The sequence below is a fragment of the Cricetulus griseus genome, chromosome 2, assembly GCF_003668045.3.
Source record: "Cricetulus griseus strain 17A/GY chromosome 2, alternate assembly CriGri-PICRH-1.0, whole genome shotgun sequence".
Lineage (NCBI taxonomy): Eukaryota > Metazoa > Chordata > Mammalia > Rodentia > Cricetidae > Cricetulus > Cricetulus griseus.
This window is the reverse complement of record NC_048595.1, coordinates 132,611,671-132,627,980: the sequence shown is the minus strand read 5'-3', so window position 1 is coordinate 132,627,980 and position 16,310 is coordinate 132,611,671. Positions and strand designations below refer to the sequence as shown.

General features: G+C 38.1%; 1 protein-coding gene across 1 annotated transcript in view; it reads right to left on the bottom strand.

The window, feature by feature from the left end:
* The window catches only part of Cngb3 (cyclic nucleotide gated channel subunit beta 3), a 172,184-nt gene extending 157,684 nt beyond the window's left edge, over positions 1-14,500 (bottom strand). Inside the window, exons 1-2 of the mRNA XM_027402972.1 lie at positions 14,390-14,500; positions 11,581-11,662 (exon numbers count right to left, since the gene is read on the bottom strand). Of these exons, the coding sequence (XP_027258773.1) occupies positions 11,581-11,662; positions 14,390-14,500 (193 nt within the window). The remainder of the gene's footprint in view (positions 1-11,580; positions 11,663-14,389) is intronic.
* Positions 14,501-16,310: the final 1,810 nt, after the last annotated feature.

Genomic DNA, 16,310 nt, shown 5'->3' with positions numbered 1-16,310 from the left:
CTCTACTCCTCCAAGTTTTATTTTATTTTATTATTATCCTTTAGTGGACTGTTTGTTTTTGAGAGACAAAAAAGAGAGTGGATCAGGATTGGGGGAGGTGGCAAAAAATTGGGAAGCATATAAGTGAGGGGAAACCATAATCAGGATATAGTATGGGAGAAAAAATAACTATTTTCAATAAAGGGAAAAAAACAAAGAAAAATTAAAGTAAATGTATTTCACAGAAAAACAAAACAAAACAACAGTCAGGGAGGCATTATAGGCAAAGAGGAAGGGACGACTAAGGGGCTAACTGAAACATTGCCAGACTCAGAATTTTGTCTTTAAGACATCAGTTTTCTCTTGTATGAACCACACTGAGCACTTGCCATGTGATTATTTAGAGGTCACTGTATTATCTTTTGTACAAAATGGGGCAAGAGCCCACAATTTTGTTTCAGTTATTAAAAGAAAGTAAAGAAACATTTGAGCATTAAAAAATTAGTATTGGCTTTCTTTGGGAATTTTTTTTCTTACTGTTGTTTTGCTTGTATATTATAGTTTCACATTTTGAGTTTATGTGAGCACACATTGCTCTTTGTTATTTATTTTTCTTTCTTGTTTGTGTGTTCATTTTGTTTTATTCTTGTTTATTTTTTATTATTTATCTTTTGGCATGGGGTTGGAAGGATGTGGAGGAGGATCTGGGATTAGATGAGAGAGGGGAAACCATAGCCAGAATATATTGTATGAAAATAACTTTATTTTCAATAAAAATAAAATTATAAAGAGTAAAAGAGTAGCATTTTCCTCCCAATGCTAACTGCCAGCTACACACCCATAAGCCTCACCTAAGACCTGGCTGTGAACCCTTTTTGTTTTTGAGCCATCTTTGCAAAGTAAGTTGCAGTTCCTTTTCCTATCCCATCTCCTATGGTTCTCTTCCTCCTGCGGGCATATCTAAACCCACAGGCATAACTTCTTCTCCTATCCTGTCTCCTCTCCTCCTATGGCCATCTTTAGATTCCTCAGCTTATTCGTGAGCCACTTGTGACTGGTGAGAAGCTCCTTTTTTTCTTCCGTCTTCCTCTCTACCCACTGCCAGCTCTATACCACAAGTCTCACTCCACACCTCTGGTTTGGGAGCCATCATTGCCTGGTCAAGTTAAACAGCTCACCCACCAGATTTATCTGCTGTAGCTCTAGTAACATAGCTCTACACTGGCCCAATCTAAGGCAGGACAGATTCTTATGTCAGATGCACAACCAAAGAAAGATAGCCTAGACTAAATCATAAAAATGAAAACAACATGAATTGCTAAGATAGCATGTTTTCCATCAAACCCACTAGGCCTATAGAAGTGTTCTCTAATAAGAATTACATAGACAAAAAATTATATATTTTTAAATTATTTTTTGTTCGAATTAAAAACAATCTTATTTGACATGTCAATCCCAGTTTTCCCTCCAGCCCTCCCATTCTCCACACCATCTCCCCCATCCCCATCCACTCCTCAGAGGGAATGAGGCCTCCCATGGGGGATCATCAAAGTCTGTCACATCATTTGGGGCAGGACCAAGGCCCTGCCCCCTGAATCTAGGCTGAGAGTATCCGTCCATAGGGAATGGGCTCCAAAAGTCTGTTCATGCACTAGGGATAAATACTGGTTCCACTGCCCACCCCCAACTGACACCCACATTCAGGGGGCCTGGTTTGGTCTTATGTGGGTTCCCCAGCTGTCAGTCTGGAGTCTGTGAGCTCCCACTTGTTCAGGTCAGCTGTTTCTGTGGGTTTTCCCGGCATGGACTTGACCCCTTTGCTCACCACTCCTCCCTCTCTACACCTGGAGGAGAACATAAGGGATTAGGAAGCGTGAGTTTGGGGAAGAACAGAGAAGGAGAGCAAGGAAAGAGTTACCTTGATAGAGGGAGCCATTATGGGTTTAATGAGAAAACTGACACTAGGGAATTTCCCAGGAATTCACAAGGATGATCCCAACTAAGAATTTATAATGAGATTGATGACTACCTTCAAATGCCATTATAGAGCCTCCATCAGGTAACCTATGGAAGCAGAATCAGTTTCACAGCAAAGCACTGAGAAGAACAAAGAATAAAAGAACAATAATAATTTTTATCAAAGAAATTTAAAGGACACGTGAACAAACACTTCATTGAATTCCAAGAGCTGACATTAGATGCCTGAGCTATCTCTAAGGAAGTAAAAATATGTTGCTGAATGAAATGACTAAGATAATTTAGGACTTGAAGACTGAAATCAATAATGAGATAGAAAAAATGAAAAGAACACAAATTGAAAGTAAGATGGAATTTAAAAAACTGACTATCTCTATTAGAAAACTCAGGGGTAAGATTACAAGTAGAATGAACCAAACACAAGACAGAATATCCAGATATCAAAAAATAAACAGAAGATATAGACCAAATAAGCATGGAATTTGAAAACTTAAAAAAAAAAGCACAAGAAAGGAATATGCAGTAAAAGTAGGACGCCATCAAAAGCGCAAATCTTCAAATTATATGTATAGATGAGGGAAAAGATCCAGGACAATGGTGCATACCACTGAAGAAAAATTCCTCTAAATAAAGAAAGATAAATCCATATACATACAGAATTCTAAGTAGAAAAGACCAGGAAAGAAATTCCCCAAGGCTTAATGCAATTAAGATACTAAATATTCAGAACAAGAAAAATATTGAATGCTGCAAGACAGAAAAACTCACAAATCACACATAAAGGAAAAACCATCAGAATAATACCTGATCTCTCAGTGGAAACTTTATAAGCCAGGAAAACCCCGAAGTAATACATTCCAAGTTCTAAAAGACCATGACTGCCAACCTAGACTACTGCTCCCAGCAATACTATTTAACATAACTGAAAGAAAAAAGAAAAACTTCATGATTTAAACAGCCCAAAATATCTATATTTATTCACATCTATATCTATATATCAAAAGACAAATAATCAACAACAGCAAAATCACTAAACACAGCACCAGAATCAATACTTTGAACTGAAGAGATGAATAAAAACATCGAAAGACTCTAGACCTGTACCTATTGCCTTACACAAAAATTAATTGTATGTGGATCAGAGACCTAAAATTGAAACCTGAAATACTAAAAGTTCTAGAAAAAGGCATAGGTAATACTCTACAATACATACGTTTAGGAAAGGACTTTCTGAATAGGATTCTATTTGCTCTTGAAATAAGTCCAACAATTGACAAATAGGTCCTCATTAATGTAAAAAAAATCTGTATAGTTAAGGAAACAATCAATTCAGTGAAGAATAGACCCAAAAAATGCAAGGAAATACTTGCTACCTATATAGATGAAAGAGGATTAATAGTCAGAATATACAAAGAACTTGTAAGAATCAATGAAACAAATGACCCAATTAAAAATTGGACTAGTGATCTAAACAGAGAGTTCTCAATAGAATAAATAGGATTGGCTAAGAAGTATGTCAAAAGTGTTTCTAATCCTTAACAATTAAGAAAATTCCAATAAAAACAACTCTGAGATTTCATCTTACCAGTTCAGATGGCTAAGATCAACAAAAAACTGACAACAAATGATAGTGGATGTCTAGAGAGGGGAACACACATTTACTACTGGTGGTAATATAAACTGTTGCTGTCACTCTGGAAATAAATATGGAGATGTCAAAAAAAGTAAATGTATCATATGACCTAGTTACACCACTCTTGGGTCTATTCCCAAAGGATTCAGCACCCCACAGATTCTGGCACAGTAATGTTAATTGTTGCCCTCTTCACATTATCTAGGAAAGGGATTTGACCTAAACGTCTTATAGATGTGGATGTGAGTATACAACATGGAATAACCATGGAAACAAGGAAAGCATAAAGGGACCATGGTGGTAGGATTGAGATGGCTATAGAAGGATACAGGTGTAATGAAGGGGGAAAGCAGAACAGGGAAGAAAACAGTGAGGTCAGTGCAGAAAGGAATGAGGGAGGAGGAATAATAATACCAAAGTGGTTTATTTAATACTATGAGGAATCATATAATTTTATATTTTACAGACATAAATGAAATTATGCCATTTGGGTTGACAGTGCTTCGCACAAGAACTATAGACAAACAAATCTAATATTAGCCAAGAGAAACTTTCTCTTGAGTGGTCAGGGTAGTACAAAAGACTTCCAAAGCAGTATAGACTGTTACTGCCACCCTTGGATGCCTCTCAGAAGTTGAAGGCAAACCCCTATCTTCAAAGACACCACACAGAAGACTTGGATGATTTGAGCTGGATTTAACCTGAAAACCGCTTCTCTGTACTCTAGCTTCCATAGTACATCCATAGAAAGTACTATGCAAGCAGCCAAGGGAAGAAAGAAATTAGTAGTCCTACCTAGCTGGGACACCTATGAATCACCACAATGACCAGCATGTCAATATATCCACAAAAGCTCAATAGTGACACTCACATTTTGGTGATAAGCAATAGCTGTCTAATAGGACTTAAGGTTCACTCAGCAGGAGTGAAATCCTGCCTGATTCTAGAAACCTAGCCAGCTTCTAGGGATAACGAGGCCATAGAACTTAGAGAGAATGTAGTACTATTACTTTGCTAAATCAGCAGTTCCCAGCTACATTCTAAATCGTATACCCACAGATACGTGTAGCTATTACCCCTCATCAAAGAAGTGTCTATCTACAGCAAATGGAGACAAGTACAGGAAAACCACAATTGGGCAAAATGCAAAGATCATTGGATCTTGGGGAGCCCAATATCAGTGCATACTCTGCAGCACAGCTCTTGCATCTATAGTCCAAGGGAACATCACAGAAGGAGGATAGAAAGACTAAGGACTGTAATAGTAAGAAGTCTACTGTGAGAGTGTTTCTCTTAATAATGGCCCCATAAACAAGACTGGAACAATGACAATGTCAACAGATATGCTATCTCAGAAGGGTGAAAATCTCAAAGGATCTAATTCATAGCCAAAAAACTCTACAGGCAACAATGAGTGCTGAAAGAGGAAAAATTAGCCCCTTCCAGGAATAAGTCCCTGATTGGTTATTCAATACAAAGACATCAGTCCTAAGAGCATATATACACAAACAACAAAAATGAGCTCAGCAAGCTGTATTTTATGTATCTGTGAATATATATACATATATATATATATATATATATATATATATATATATATATATGTGTGTGTGTGTGTGTGTGTGTGTGTGTGTGTGTTACATATGTATTGTTACATATGCGAGGCAATATAATTAAAGAAGCTATCGATTGGTGAGTAGGGAGGATATGGGGGTATGCAGGGAGGAAAGCGAAAGGGAGAAGTATGCATTATGAATGAAGATGAAAAGCATAAAATAGTAAAAAGTTGGCATTGAAACACTGAGAAATTTCTTGTTAAAATTTCTCTCTGTAGAGAAGGTGGCACATTCAGCTCACTTGACCCTTATGTACACAATGCAACAACTGGCAAGAGTGAGCAACTTTCTCCCTATACACTGGACTTCTGTGATCTCACTAGTGTCTCTCGTCTGTCTTCTATAAATATTGGAAATCATCAACCACAATGAAAAATGATGTGTGAATATTCCCTAATTTAAATTCTCATTCACATCCAGCTGATAGTGGTATTCTCCTTACGTCACACATGAGTGTTAACTATCTTCACTTGGGATCTAAAAGGCAACACATTTGTGATTTAGACTCAGGGTTGTCAAATCTGAAATGCTCTTTGTAGTATACTTCCCTTGCTTTACAGGATTGGCTGTAATACAACTTTATTTTTCGTTTTGAATTCTTGCTTTTTTCTATTTTAAGCTATATGGATAAGAGTCCTATGGATGTGGTAGCAACTACCATAAATTCAATTCTTTGAAAGAACTCTTTAGTTCCGCATGTCAGAAGATTAAAAAATGTTTGAAAGAATAGATTGTTTGGGGCAGGGGCCTCCAGGACAGACTCCCTTTCTTTTTCCCCCTAGTTTAGAAGCTATCCCCATTCCTTTGTAGTCCCTTTTTCCACTTCTAGTATATAACCTTCCAAACTGTGCTTTTCATTATCCCGTTTTTCTTCAGGCTTCATCCTTCTTACCGTCTTCTTACAATGATCCATTGGTTATATTGAGGATATCATATTAGCAAAGATAATCTTCCCATCTCAAAATTTTAATAACTCCAAAAACAAAATTCAATGCATTAAACTAGATTAATGGGTATAGAGCACTGTGGTGTTATAATCTTTGAGTAGCCATTATCCAGACTATCACATTCTGCCCATTTATGCAAGATTTTGACCTATTTCCATCCCTTCTGGTATTTTTAAAGAAACATTTAATCTAAGTGAGATAAAAGCCTGAGTATCATTTGAATTCAAGAGAGGACATTAGGAAGTTATAATTATTTGATTCCAATGTGTTGCATTCTTCATTTCCATGGTAGATATAAATGGAACCATGTTCTGCAGAAAATAAGAATTCTAAAATCAGAAATCAACACCTGCAGATTTTGTGACATTGCACCTGTGTGTTTGAATCAAGAAAACAAAAATATCAACATTATATCACATGCTCTCTTTTTTTTTTTTGGTTTTTTGAAACAGGGTTTCTCTGTGTAGCTTTGGAGCCTATCCTGGCACTCGCTCTGGAGACCTTGGTGGCCTCAAACTCACAGAGATCCGCCTGCCTCAAACTCACAGAGATCTGCCTGCCTCTGCCTCCCGAGTGCTAGGATTAAAGGCGTGCACCACCAATGCCCGGCTATCACATTCTCTCTTTAAACACTAATACTTTTTTCTTTTTAAAGATAGAATTCCTTAAATGTAACTGAGTCCTAATTGAAAAATTTGAATTTATGCTGCTTGCATAGTTAATAACAATAGTTTTCCCTATTCAAATAGCTTCTTTGTAAATGAAACTGCACCAAAGAGTTTTTACTTCCAGCTATGAAACATTTTTCCTTGTATACAGATAATGAGGTTAGGTTAAGGATAATCTTTTCTTTTTAGCTTAAGGATATTCTTGTTATCCTAATGTGATTGCTAGCTTACATTATTGAGGATTTGTGTGTGTGTGTGTGTGTGTGTGTGTGTGTGTGTGTGTGTGTGTGTGTGTACAGCTGTAGTTTAAAACCATCTGTATACTCAAACAACTCATCAGAGACTGTGTTGTTTGAATTATTTTGATAATTCTGTAGTGTAGCCTTCACATTCCTGGCTTCCTTTGGGTCCTATAGATTTGTAGTGTTTCTTCCTTCCTCAGTATTTCCACTTGCTAATTGCTTTCTGTTTTGTATTATCAGTAGAGGTCTCTTGCGGCGTCCATCCTTGACCAGCAAGAAAGACGCCACACCGAGGAATCTTCTTTAAACACAGTTTAATCGGGAACCTCTTTGCTTTGTACAATGTATAATGGAGGCGGCGGCGGCGGCGGCGGCCCCGGGCCGAGGGAGACGGGGCTTGATATAGTCTACATCTACCAATCACCTAACCCTACGTGGCGCGCCAGGATAGGTTGTCTCCAAGCAGAATTAAGAGGATACATGACCTTTACCATATTTGGAGTTGTTTACCACAGAGAGCGCTCGCCGTCGGGCTGGCGGAGGGCAGAAACCGGCGCCATCTTTTGGGTGCGGTTTTCTGCAGCTCCCTACAGTCTCTCTCTTTCTCTCTTCTCTTCCTCTCTGACTCTGTGTCTCTGTTTCTCCCCTCCCTCTTGATTTTGAGGCAAAACTTCATAGAAAGCTTTTAAGGTGATCAAGTACACTAAACCACATACATTTTCTTCACCTGCAATTTTGTAATTTTGTTAAAGAAAGGAGAATTTTAGGTTTTTTTGAATGACTTTTCTCATGTAAAGTCCCATGCTACTTATTGCTCTGGATTCTTTATTTCAGATAGGCAATAGGATATTTTTTCCCTTCCCAGAGGCCTCACAATAGACTGAACTTAGTGGATTATAAGATTATAATTATAATTATAATTATATTATAAGATTATAAGATGGATTATAAGAAGATGAGATGTTACATGGTCCATGTGGGTGTCCATTGTTTGTGCTTCCACTAGAGGGCACATTGATGTTCAATGTTTGTGCTGCCACTAGAGACCATGCTGCGGTCCATGGTGTATGCTGACACCACTGGACATGTGGAAATCCATGCTGATCTGTGCTACTGCTGACTATAAAGGGCAAGGAAGCTTATTATGCAGTGGTATTATTATGCAGTGGTATTAAAGACTGTAGACTCACAGTTGAGGATGAGAAACATAGAAGGCTTCTGTGACAAACTCTCTCCTCAAACACCTCCCACCACTAAAAAAAATAAGGAACAGTCTAGACAGGATGCCAGTGAAGAAAACTCTTAAACATTGTGATAGGGATCCTGAAGTGTAGCTCTTCACAGTTGATGGGTTCTGGCAGGGATGGGGGTGTAGGAGGACTCAGTTTTCTTTAAGGGGTTGGTTGCTGGGAGTTTAATTATGCTCCAGTGAGTATATGGGTAACACAAATTGGACTTCATACTTTTTAAATTTTTCTTCTTTTATGGGGGTTAGATTACAAGTGTTGGGAAAGTTGGGCCTGGGAAGACTGGGAAGTTAAGATGATTGAGGTGCATTATAGGAAACTCCCAAATGATCAATAAAAATATTATGTTGGGGAAAAAAGATGTGAAGTTGGGAGGGGGATGTGTTGGGGGAATATGAGGGATTGGGGGGAGGATGAGGTTGATATGATCATATTTCATTGCATGGATACAGAAAATTAATAGATAAGCAAGAGTGGACTTGTGAAATGGACCAGCATGTAAAATAGATTCTACATAAGCAGAAGACCTAGGACTTGATCCCAGAATCCAGTAGAGAATTGTCTACTGAAAATTGCCTTCTGACTTCCACATACACACAGTGGTATATATGTGCCTGTACACACACACACACACACACACACACACACACACACACACACGCTTGTAAAATAGTGATATCAAGTCTCCTCTGTTTTAACTATATCTCATGGAATATGACTCTTACTCTTGGTGACAGTTTTATATGTGAGTTTTTAATCCAAATAAAGCCTTCTTCTTTTGCCAATACATCATGTAAACATTTAAATAAGATAGGCTAAGAGAACTGACTGTATTTGGCATCTGAGAGGTATAACTTCTGTGGAATGCTTCCCTGGCTTGCCTTCAGCTAAGTGATGCTGACTATTATTCCTGTTCTCTTGGCTGGCTTGAAACCCAGAAGGAAGTCAGTGATGGAAACACCTCATTTGCTTAAAAACACAAAGCATTTTTTATATTCTGAGTGGAGCAGTAAAAACTGAGATGTTCCTGAAAAATAAGTAAATAAGTTTGTTCAGAGGTCTAGAGAGATTTCTTCATTTTGAAAAAAGTGTGTGATGAAAGTAAATGGAGAGAAGAATGTAAAAACATAAAAATATAAGACCAATGAGGCAGAAATATCCTGGATTATTATAATGTTGTTCTTTTGACTGGGAACATCTTATTTCCTTTCAATTGTTCATGTCTGTTGCATATCTATTTCTCCATAGGTTCTTTCAGATTCTTTTAAAGAGTCCGTACCCAATGAGGATGGGGCCATGTTTTCAGAGGGATACTTCTGAATACAGTAGTATTCATTGGTAGGAATTTATTCACATACAACTTGTCTTTTTCATTTCTTTGTTTAAATTAACTTTTCTCCATCATGAATAGGATTGTATCCAGGATCTTTAGAATGTTAGGCAAGTCCTATAACACTCAGCTATGCCCCCAGCCTGCAAACCTTTTCTTTATTTGCCGACTTGCCTATGATTTTCACATATTTCTTATTTTTTTCTTACTTAGAGATAGGATGTCTAGGCTAATAGAAACTAATGTACCTCACTTCAAATATTTGATTTAATACAAATAACTATAAAGATTGTTGAAAAATAAAATCTTTTTCTGCTTTTATGTCAATAATTTTGTGCTATTACATTAAGCAATACCATATTGTTCTCTAGTAATCTCCTTCCACTGCTTTTTTTCTTAGCTACAATGTAGCTTTCATAGAGGGAGAAGCGGGAGAGATATACTGGCAAGAAAGGCTAAGAATAGAATGCATTGGGTGCTAAAAAGACAAGTGAAGGTATTTATGTTTGTCCTGAAGGCAGTATCAAGGCATTCACATCTCTTGAGCTGAGGTGAGGGGTCAAAGTGGTAGTTACAGGAAAGCAATACACCCATAGTATTTGTGCTTGAGGGAAAAGAAGAGAAGTGGAGTGAAATAGACTCCTAAATAGAAGATACCACTTAGTGCCTGAGTGCAGTGTAGGTACGACTTAACTAATAAAGGCCTGGTTCAGGATGCTGTTCCCGAGAGTTTACTAAGCCATTAAATTTCTGCAATATTACTAAGGTAGATGATGCACAGACCTTATAGGACTTATGGTAGAGAAATAAAGCAAAAGTGAAGTTTTGAGTTTGGGGGGATTTAAAAAAAATGATAGTAGCAAAGATAGTGAAGAAAGGGAACATATTTGAAGAAGTATAAAAATTGTTTTAATCATAATATTTTTGTTACACACACACACACACACACACACATATATATATATGTATGTATATATATAGTGCTAGTTAAAAAATACTGGATTGCATTTCAAAAAAGTAATTGTCCTGCTATCGTTTTGGAGTTATCCATGTAGAACAAGGTGAAGCAGACACACTTTCCAGGCAGACAGGCTTTCCAGTTGAGAGAGTATGGAGAAGAGGGGCAATGAAGCTTGAAACACGTGCTGCCACATCTGCTTTATTGTCTTAATAACTCAACCCTGTCTGAAATTCCACTGCTTATGATGCACTTCTCATGATCTGTTTGATTTTCCCTGCAGCATCACTTGTTCAGGAACAAAGATTTTGGCTGTTGTTATATATCTCCATACTTGTACCTCAAGGCCATGGAATGGTATCTAGCACATGGTAGGTAATAAAAAGCAAATCTAGTGAGGAGCTGGAAATATGACTGGAAAAAGGGCTGGCTCTGAAAGCTTGAGAACTTGAGCTTTGAAACCCAGCACTTATATAAAAGCTGGGTGTTTAAGTCTGCAATCCCAAAATTGAGGGACCGATATAGATGCTTCCCTAGTGTTTGCTGTCCAGCCAGCATAGCTAAAAGTGGCAAGTTCCAGGTTGAGCGAGGGACTCTGTCTCAAAATATAAGATAGAGAGCAACTGAGGAAGACACCTGATGGCAATCTCTGGCCTCCATATACACCTGTATAGTCAAGTGCACTCAAACAAACAAGTACAACTCTGTATCTACATCTATCTCTATCGGTCTGTCTGTCTCACACACAACCCACATACACACATGCATGTGTATACCTCTCCCCAAGACACAGTATCTTGTGAATGTACTAAATACATGCATAAGAGTCTGAATGAAAATGTAATATTTTCACAAATAATTCAGTTCTTCAAACTGTCTATAACTTTTGATAATTTGCTTGGCTAAGGACAACTATTTTATTAAATAACACATTTTAAACAAAGACATATTTTACTTTTCCCCCTTACCAGTAACATTCTGACTTTCTTCTTTGGTGTGTGACTTTTCACATGTGACTGGTGTCCTTCTGATCCTTAGAGATTTTTTTTCATTTTTGTTTTCTCCCTTTGAGAAACAAAATAGATATTGTAGTTAATCTAAAATAAAGTTTAATATAAAATGTCACTGTTTTATGTAGGATTAAGGTCTCTTTATTCCAGAAGACACCAAGGTAAAACACAGGCCAGAGCTAGGTTACAGAACCCAGCCAGCGCGGCCAGAACAAAAGGGGGCCAGGGTCCCCACGTGCAGCCCCTTAAGAAGCTCTCTTATGTCACCCCGGCTTTCCTTCACCACGCCCTTATGGGCGAGTCCCGGGTCCACCTGGTACCTGTCCCAGGACTATTGGGCGGGGCTAGGGTATCTCCCTACAGTTTTACTTAGGTATTTATGTGATTATTAAAACTGAACATCTATCTGTGATTTCCTAAAAATGATTATTCTTGTAACTAAATAGATATCCTTGGCCTTACTATTGGATAACTTCACTACTGAATCAGCTTTGACCATCTTCTTCCTACAATAAACAAGATGTTTTTGTCAGTGTTTCCCTGGCCCATGGTCCTTCCAATTTCCATCTTCATATTATACTACTCTTGGCCCATCAGAACTTTTAGTGGTAGAATTTCAAACAATGGGAGGAGGTGGCAGTTTCATTCCATCATGACTAACTTTGTCCTCATGGTTTTTGCTTTTGCCTTCACATCAACATTTCCCCAACCTTTCATTGGAAATGGGGTTATATCACAGTAGATATGGCCAGTGGATACCGGATGATGCTCTAAGAGGGATGCACTGACACAAAACACAAGTTATAATGCAGAAACTTTGGCTCTCAAACACTTGTAGAGGGAACGAACAACAAAACTGTGAGTATGAAAAAGTAGACTGGGGAGATAGTTGGTGATGTGATTGGTACCCACGCATGAAGATCTGATATAAAAAGCCAGATGTGGTGGCAGATACATGTAATGCTAAAGTGGGGGCTGTATTGTAACAGATCCATGGAGCTTCCAGGACAGCAATCAAACTGAAATGGTGGGTTTTAAGTCTCAGTATGCTCTGGACAGCTCCTGAAGAATGGCACCTGACTGAGTCTGACTTCTGGCACACATATGACCGTACACATACACCTGAATACTTCTAGCCCTCCTCCCACCAAAAAGATGCTTAGGTAAAAAATATAGATATATAGAAAAATATCTGTAAAGAATAGAAATGGCACTTAGAAGTAATTATCCTACAGTAGAAAGGAAGGGAAAGGGACAAATAAAACAGGGAAGTGGATTTTGATTTTACTTATTCAGGTGGATGACAGAGCTACAACAAAAGTCCAAGATGTGGTTGTGTGTGTGTGGAAGATGGAAGAGGTACTCAAATGGAGAAGAATGTGAGAAGAGTTAAGGAAGCAGCTAGGGACAAGGTCTTTGAGCTTCTTGTGTGCTGTAATATGGAAGCTTTGACATTATGAGTACTGAACACTAACTATCAGGTAACTTCATAAGTTTCACAGTCACAGTAACCATATGTATTAGGCGAGGCTGCTATTGTTTCCCATCAAATATGAAATTGCTAATTATGTGCACATAGATATGAAGGAGTGAGCTGAGACAATCTATGAATAGCAATAACATCTGATGTTTCACAACTTCTTTTTCATGATATATTGGTGTCATTTGTAAAAATTTCCATTGTAATCTTTATATGTTGAATAAATATAGACTTACATGAGCAACAGCATATTCAGAAGTGAAGGAAAATGTTTGTATTGGGCTGACTTTGTATGTCTGGAGTTATTAGCCATTGGTAACCAGGAATTACCCAAGAACTTTCTGATTGATTGAACTTTTAAAGGCCTTTTACAAAGCATAATACAATTTGACTTGTTTCTAGATATGTCCTTATAGGACTCAGACTATTTTTATTCATTTATAAACCATTGAAAAATATATTTTATGGGAGAAAGTAGCATTTTAACATTTTGTGATTATTACATTTAGCACATTTTAATAGAGAACTTAAAAAAAACAAAACAAAAACGTGTTATACCTATTTCCCACATGTACAGATTTCAAGAATTTCCAGACATGATCATTAAGAGTCTTTGATGTCAGCCAGTCTCATGATTAACATCCAGTATCACAACTGCCACATGGTACTGGCTATACAGAGCTGCTTTGCCTGTTCACAAGCTAATCTCTCCTCCAGCATTGCTGCTTCAAGGTGAGATGGCTCATGTAAAGCACCTGCTCTTCCTGTTTTCTCTCTAAGTGCTCTGTAGCTTCTGGGAACCTCATCTGCAAGGGCTGATTCATAGCCCCCCTCCTCTGTCACCACGCAGCCTGGATGATGATGAAGACTCTGCAGTGATGATCATGGGATGGGGTCTAGTACAGCCTCTAGCTCTGTGTTAGCAGTTTTAGAACCGGATTCTGTCTCACACATGCCAGTGCTTGGAAAGGGCTCAACATAGTGCATAGTGCATAGTTACTGCTGAAAGCTCTCATGTTCTTTAGGAGAAGGACCTATTAACTATTTCCGTGTAACCGGTGAGAAGACAATTAGAATGAAACGTCTTCCAACTCCAAATGTATCACCTACACACTATTATCCTGTCTTAAAACATGCATATACAGAACATGTAAATTAATAAGAACATGGCTGAAACAGTACTCAACCTCGATGTTACCATGTAAAACTGCTGAGCAATTTTCCACATGGCAGCGTTTATTAGCACCCATTAGTAGACAAAGGATGAGACTCAAGGCTGCCTTAGGAACATAAAGAACATACCTGGGCTGTGGATGGCTGAGACTGATCACTCAAGTGAGGGCAGGGTTCCTCCTTGGTCCTCCCTTCCATAGGCTTCACTTTGTTGAATTTTACTGTCACTGATTTAAACATCTTCTCTGAGGCAGTTCCAAAACACCTCTGATTTTATGACTTTGTGTCTTGAAGTGGAGAGATGCACTTTGTTTTTCTTTCCATTAGTAGACAAGCCAATTAGTTGTTTAATCAGGATTTTGTTCTGGTTAATTCCTACAGGCGACTTCCTAGCTAGGCAGGGCTTTGGCTTAAAAGAAGTAAATTGCTTCTGCTTGAGTGATTTGCACTTTGTTTACGAACTTTGGAGAAACAAAATGCCCCTGTGAATAATTTAAGATGAGAGGATTAAACAAGTGGATTTGAATTGTTTAAACATGATCATGTTGCCCACTGACTTGTTTTCTTCCATTCTAATTGCTCCTTTTCCTATGTTTTTAAACAAAGGTATGTGTGTGAATGATTAATAAATGAAACATGCACAAAGGTTCTAATTTAAAGCAAATGATTTACTTTATCAAAGTGCCCATTTCTAGTGATGAAACATGACTTTACTATTAAAATTCCCTTGTGTGTTCATTCAGTGGTTGATTCCATATCACTGGCTGAAAAGCCATTTTAATCTAGTTTTGTGTGTGTGTGTGTGTGTGTGTGTGTGCGTGTGTGTGTGTGTGTGTGTGTGTGTAGTTTCAGCTCTCTAACCTTTGGGAATCACAGATGCATGATCAAGAATTGATAGGGAAACCTCTCTCTCTAAATTCCAAATTTCTCAGAATCCAAATTTCTTTGATTTATATGCTATTGAATGTTTTCTTTTGGATATTAGGTTATAAATTTGTGCAAGCTTATTTTTTGCAGTTAGCACTGGTGTGTGTGTGTGTGTGCAGGCTAAAGTCATAGTCTTTCACTGAACTTGGAACTCATTGATTCAGCTTGACTGAGTAGCCAGCAAGCAAGTCACAGGGGCCATTTTATCTCCACCTTCTTAGCACTGCTTTTGCAGGCCAGGTGAATGCTAATGTGCCTAGATTTCTTTTTTTGTGGGTGAATCAAAACTAGGGTCCTTATTCTTGTACAATGGGCTCTTTATGGACTGAAACTACTGATTCCAATTTCTGCTGAGCTCATATTCATTAATGTGAGGCCATCCACTGGAGAGTGGGCAACTACCAGTGACTGCATCATTAAAGAAAACAGAAGCTATCAACTTTCCATAGTTCCTTAGCTAGAGTTAAGTGAATCATGAGTTCATCCTCCCTCCACTGGCTTGATCTTGTGCAGTTCTTGTACAGAGAATATTAACTGAACCTAGGGAAGGGGGGATTTGATATCTCATGTGACTGAGCACTCCATAAATACTTGCTGAAGGGCTCTAGCAGCCCCAGTCATGGCAAACATGGCACCAACAGGTTTTGCCTTTTACCTTTCTCCTCCTTGCTAAATCATTAGATTACATTCCTAAAGCTAACCACCAATGTATATTCCTTATTTGGCCACCCACACATTCCTGAGACTATCAAGGTCCACCTATAAAAACATCAAGCTTCAGCAATAAAAATATAGTTTTTGGCTAACTTAATTAAAATACCAATCAGAATTTACCAACATGTCCTAGTTCATTCTAACACAGACCACCTTTTTTCCCTCTTCTTCTTCTTCTTCTTCTTCTTCTTCTTCTTCTTCTTCTTCTTCTTCTTCTTCTTCTTCTTCTTCTTCTTCTTCTTCTTCTTCTTCTACAGGGTTTCTCTGTATTGCTTTAGAGCCTATTCTGGAACTTGATCTGTAGTCCAGGCTGGCTTCAAACTCACAGAGATCTGCCTGTGTCTGCCTCCTGAGTTCTGGGATTAAAGTCATGTGCTACCAACACCTGGCTTTTCAACTCTCCCTCTTA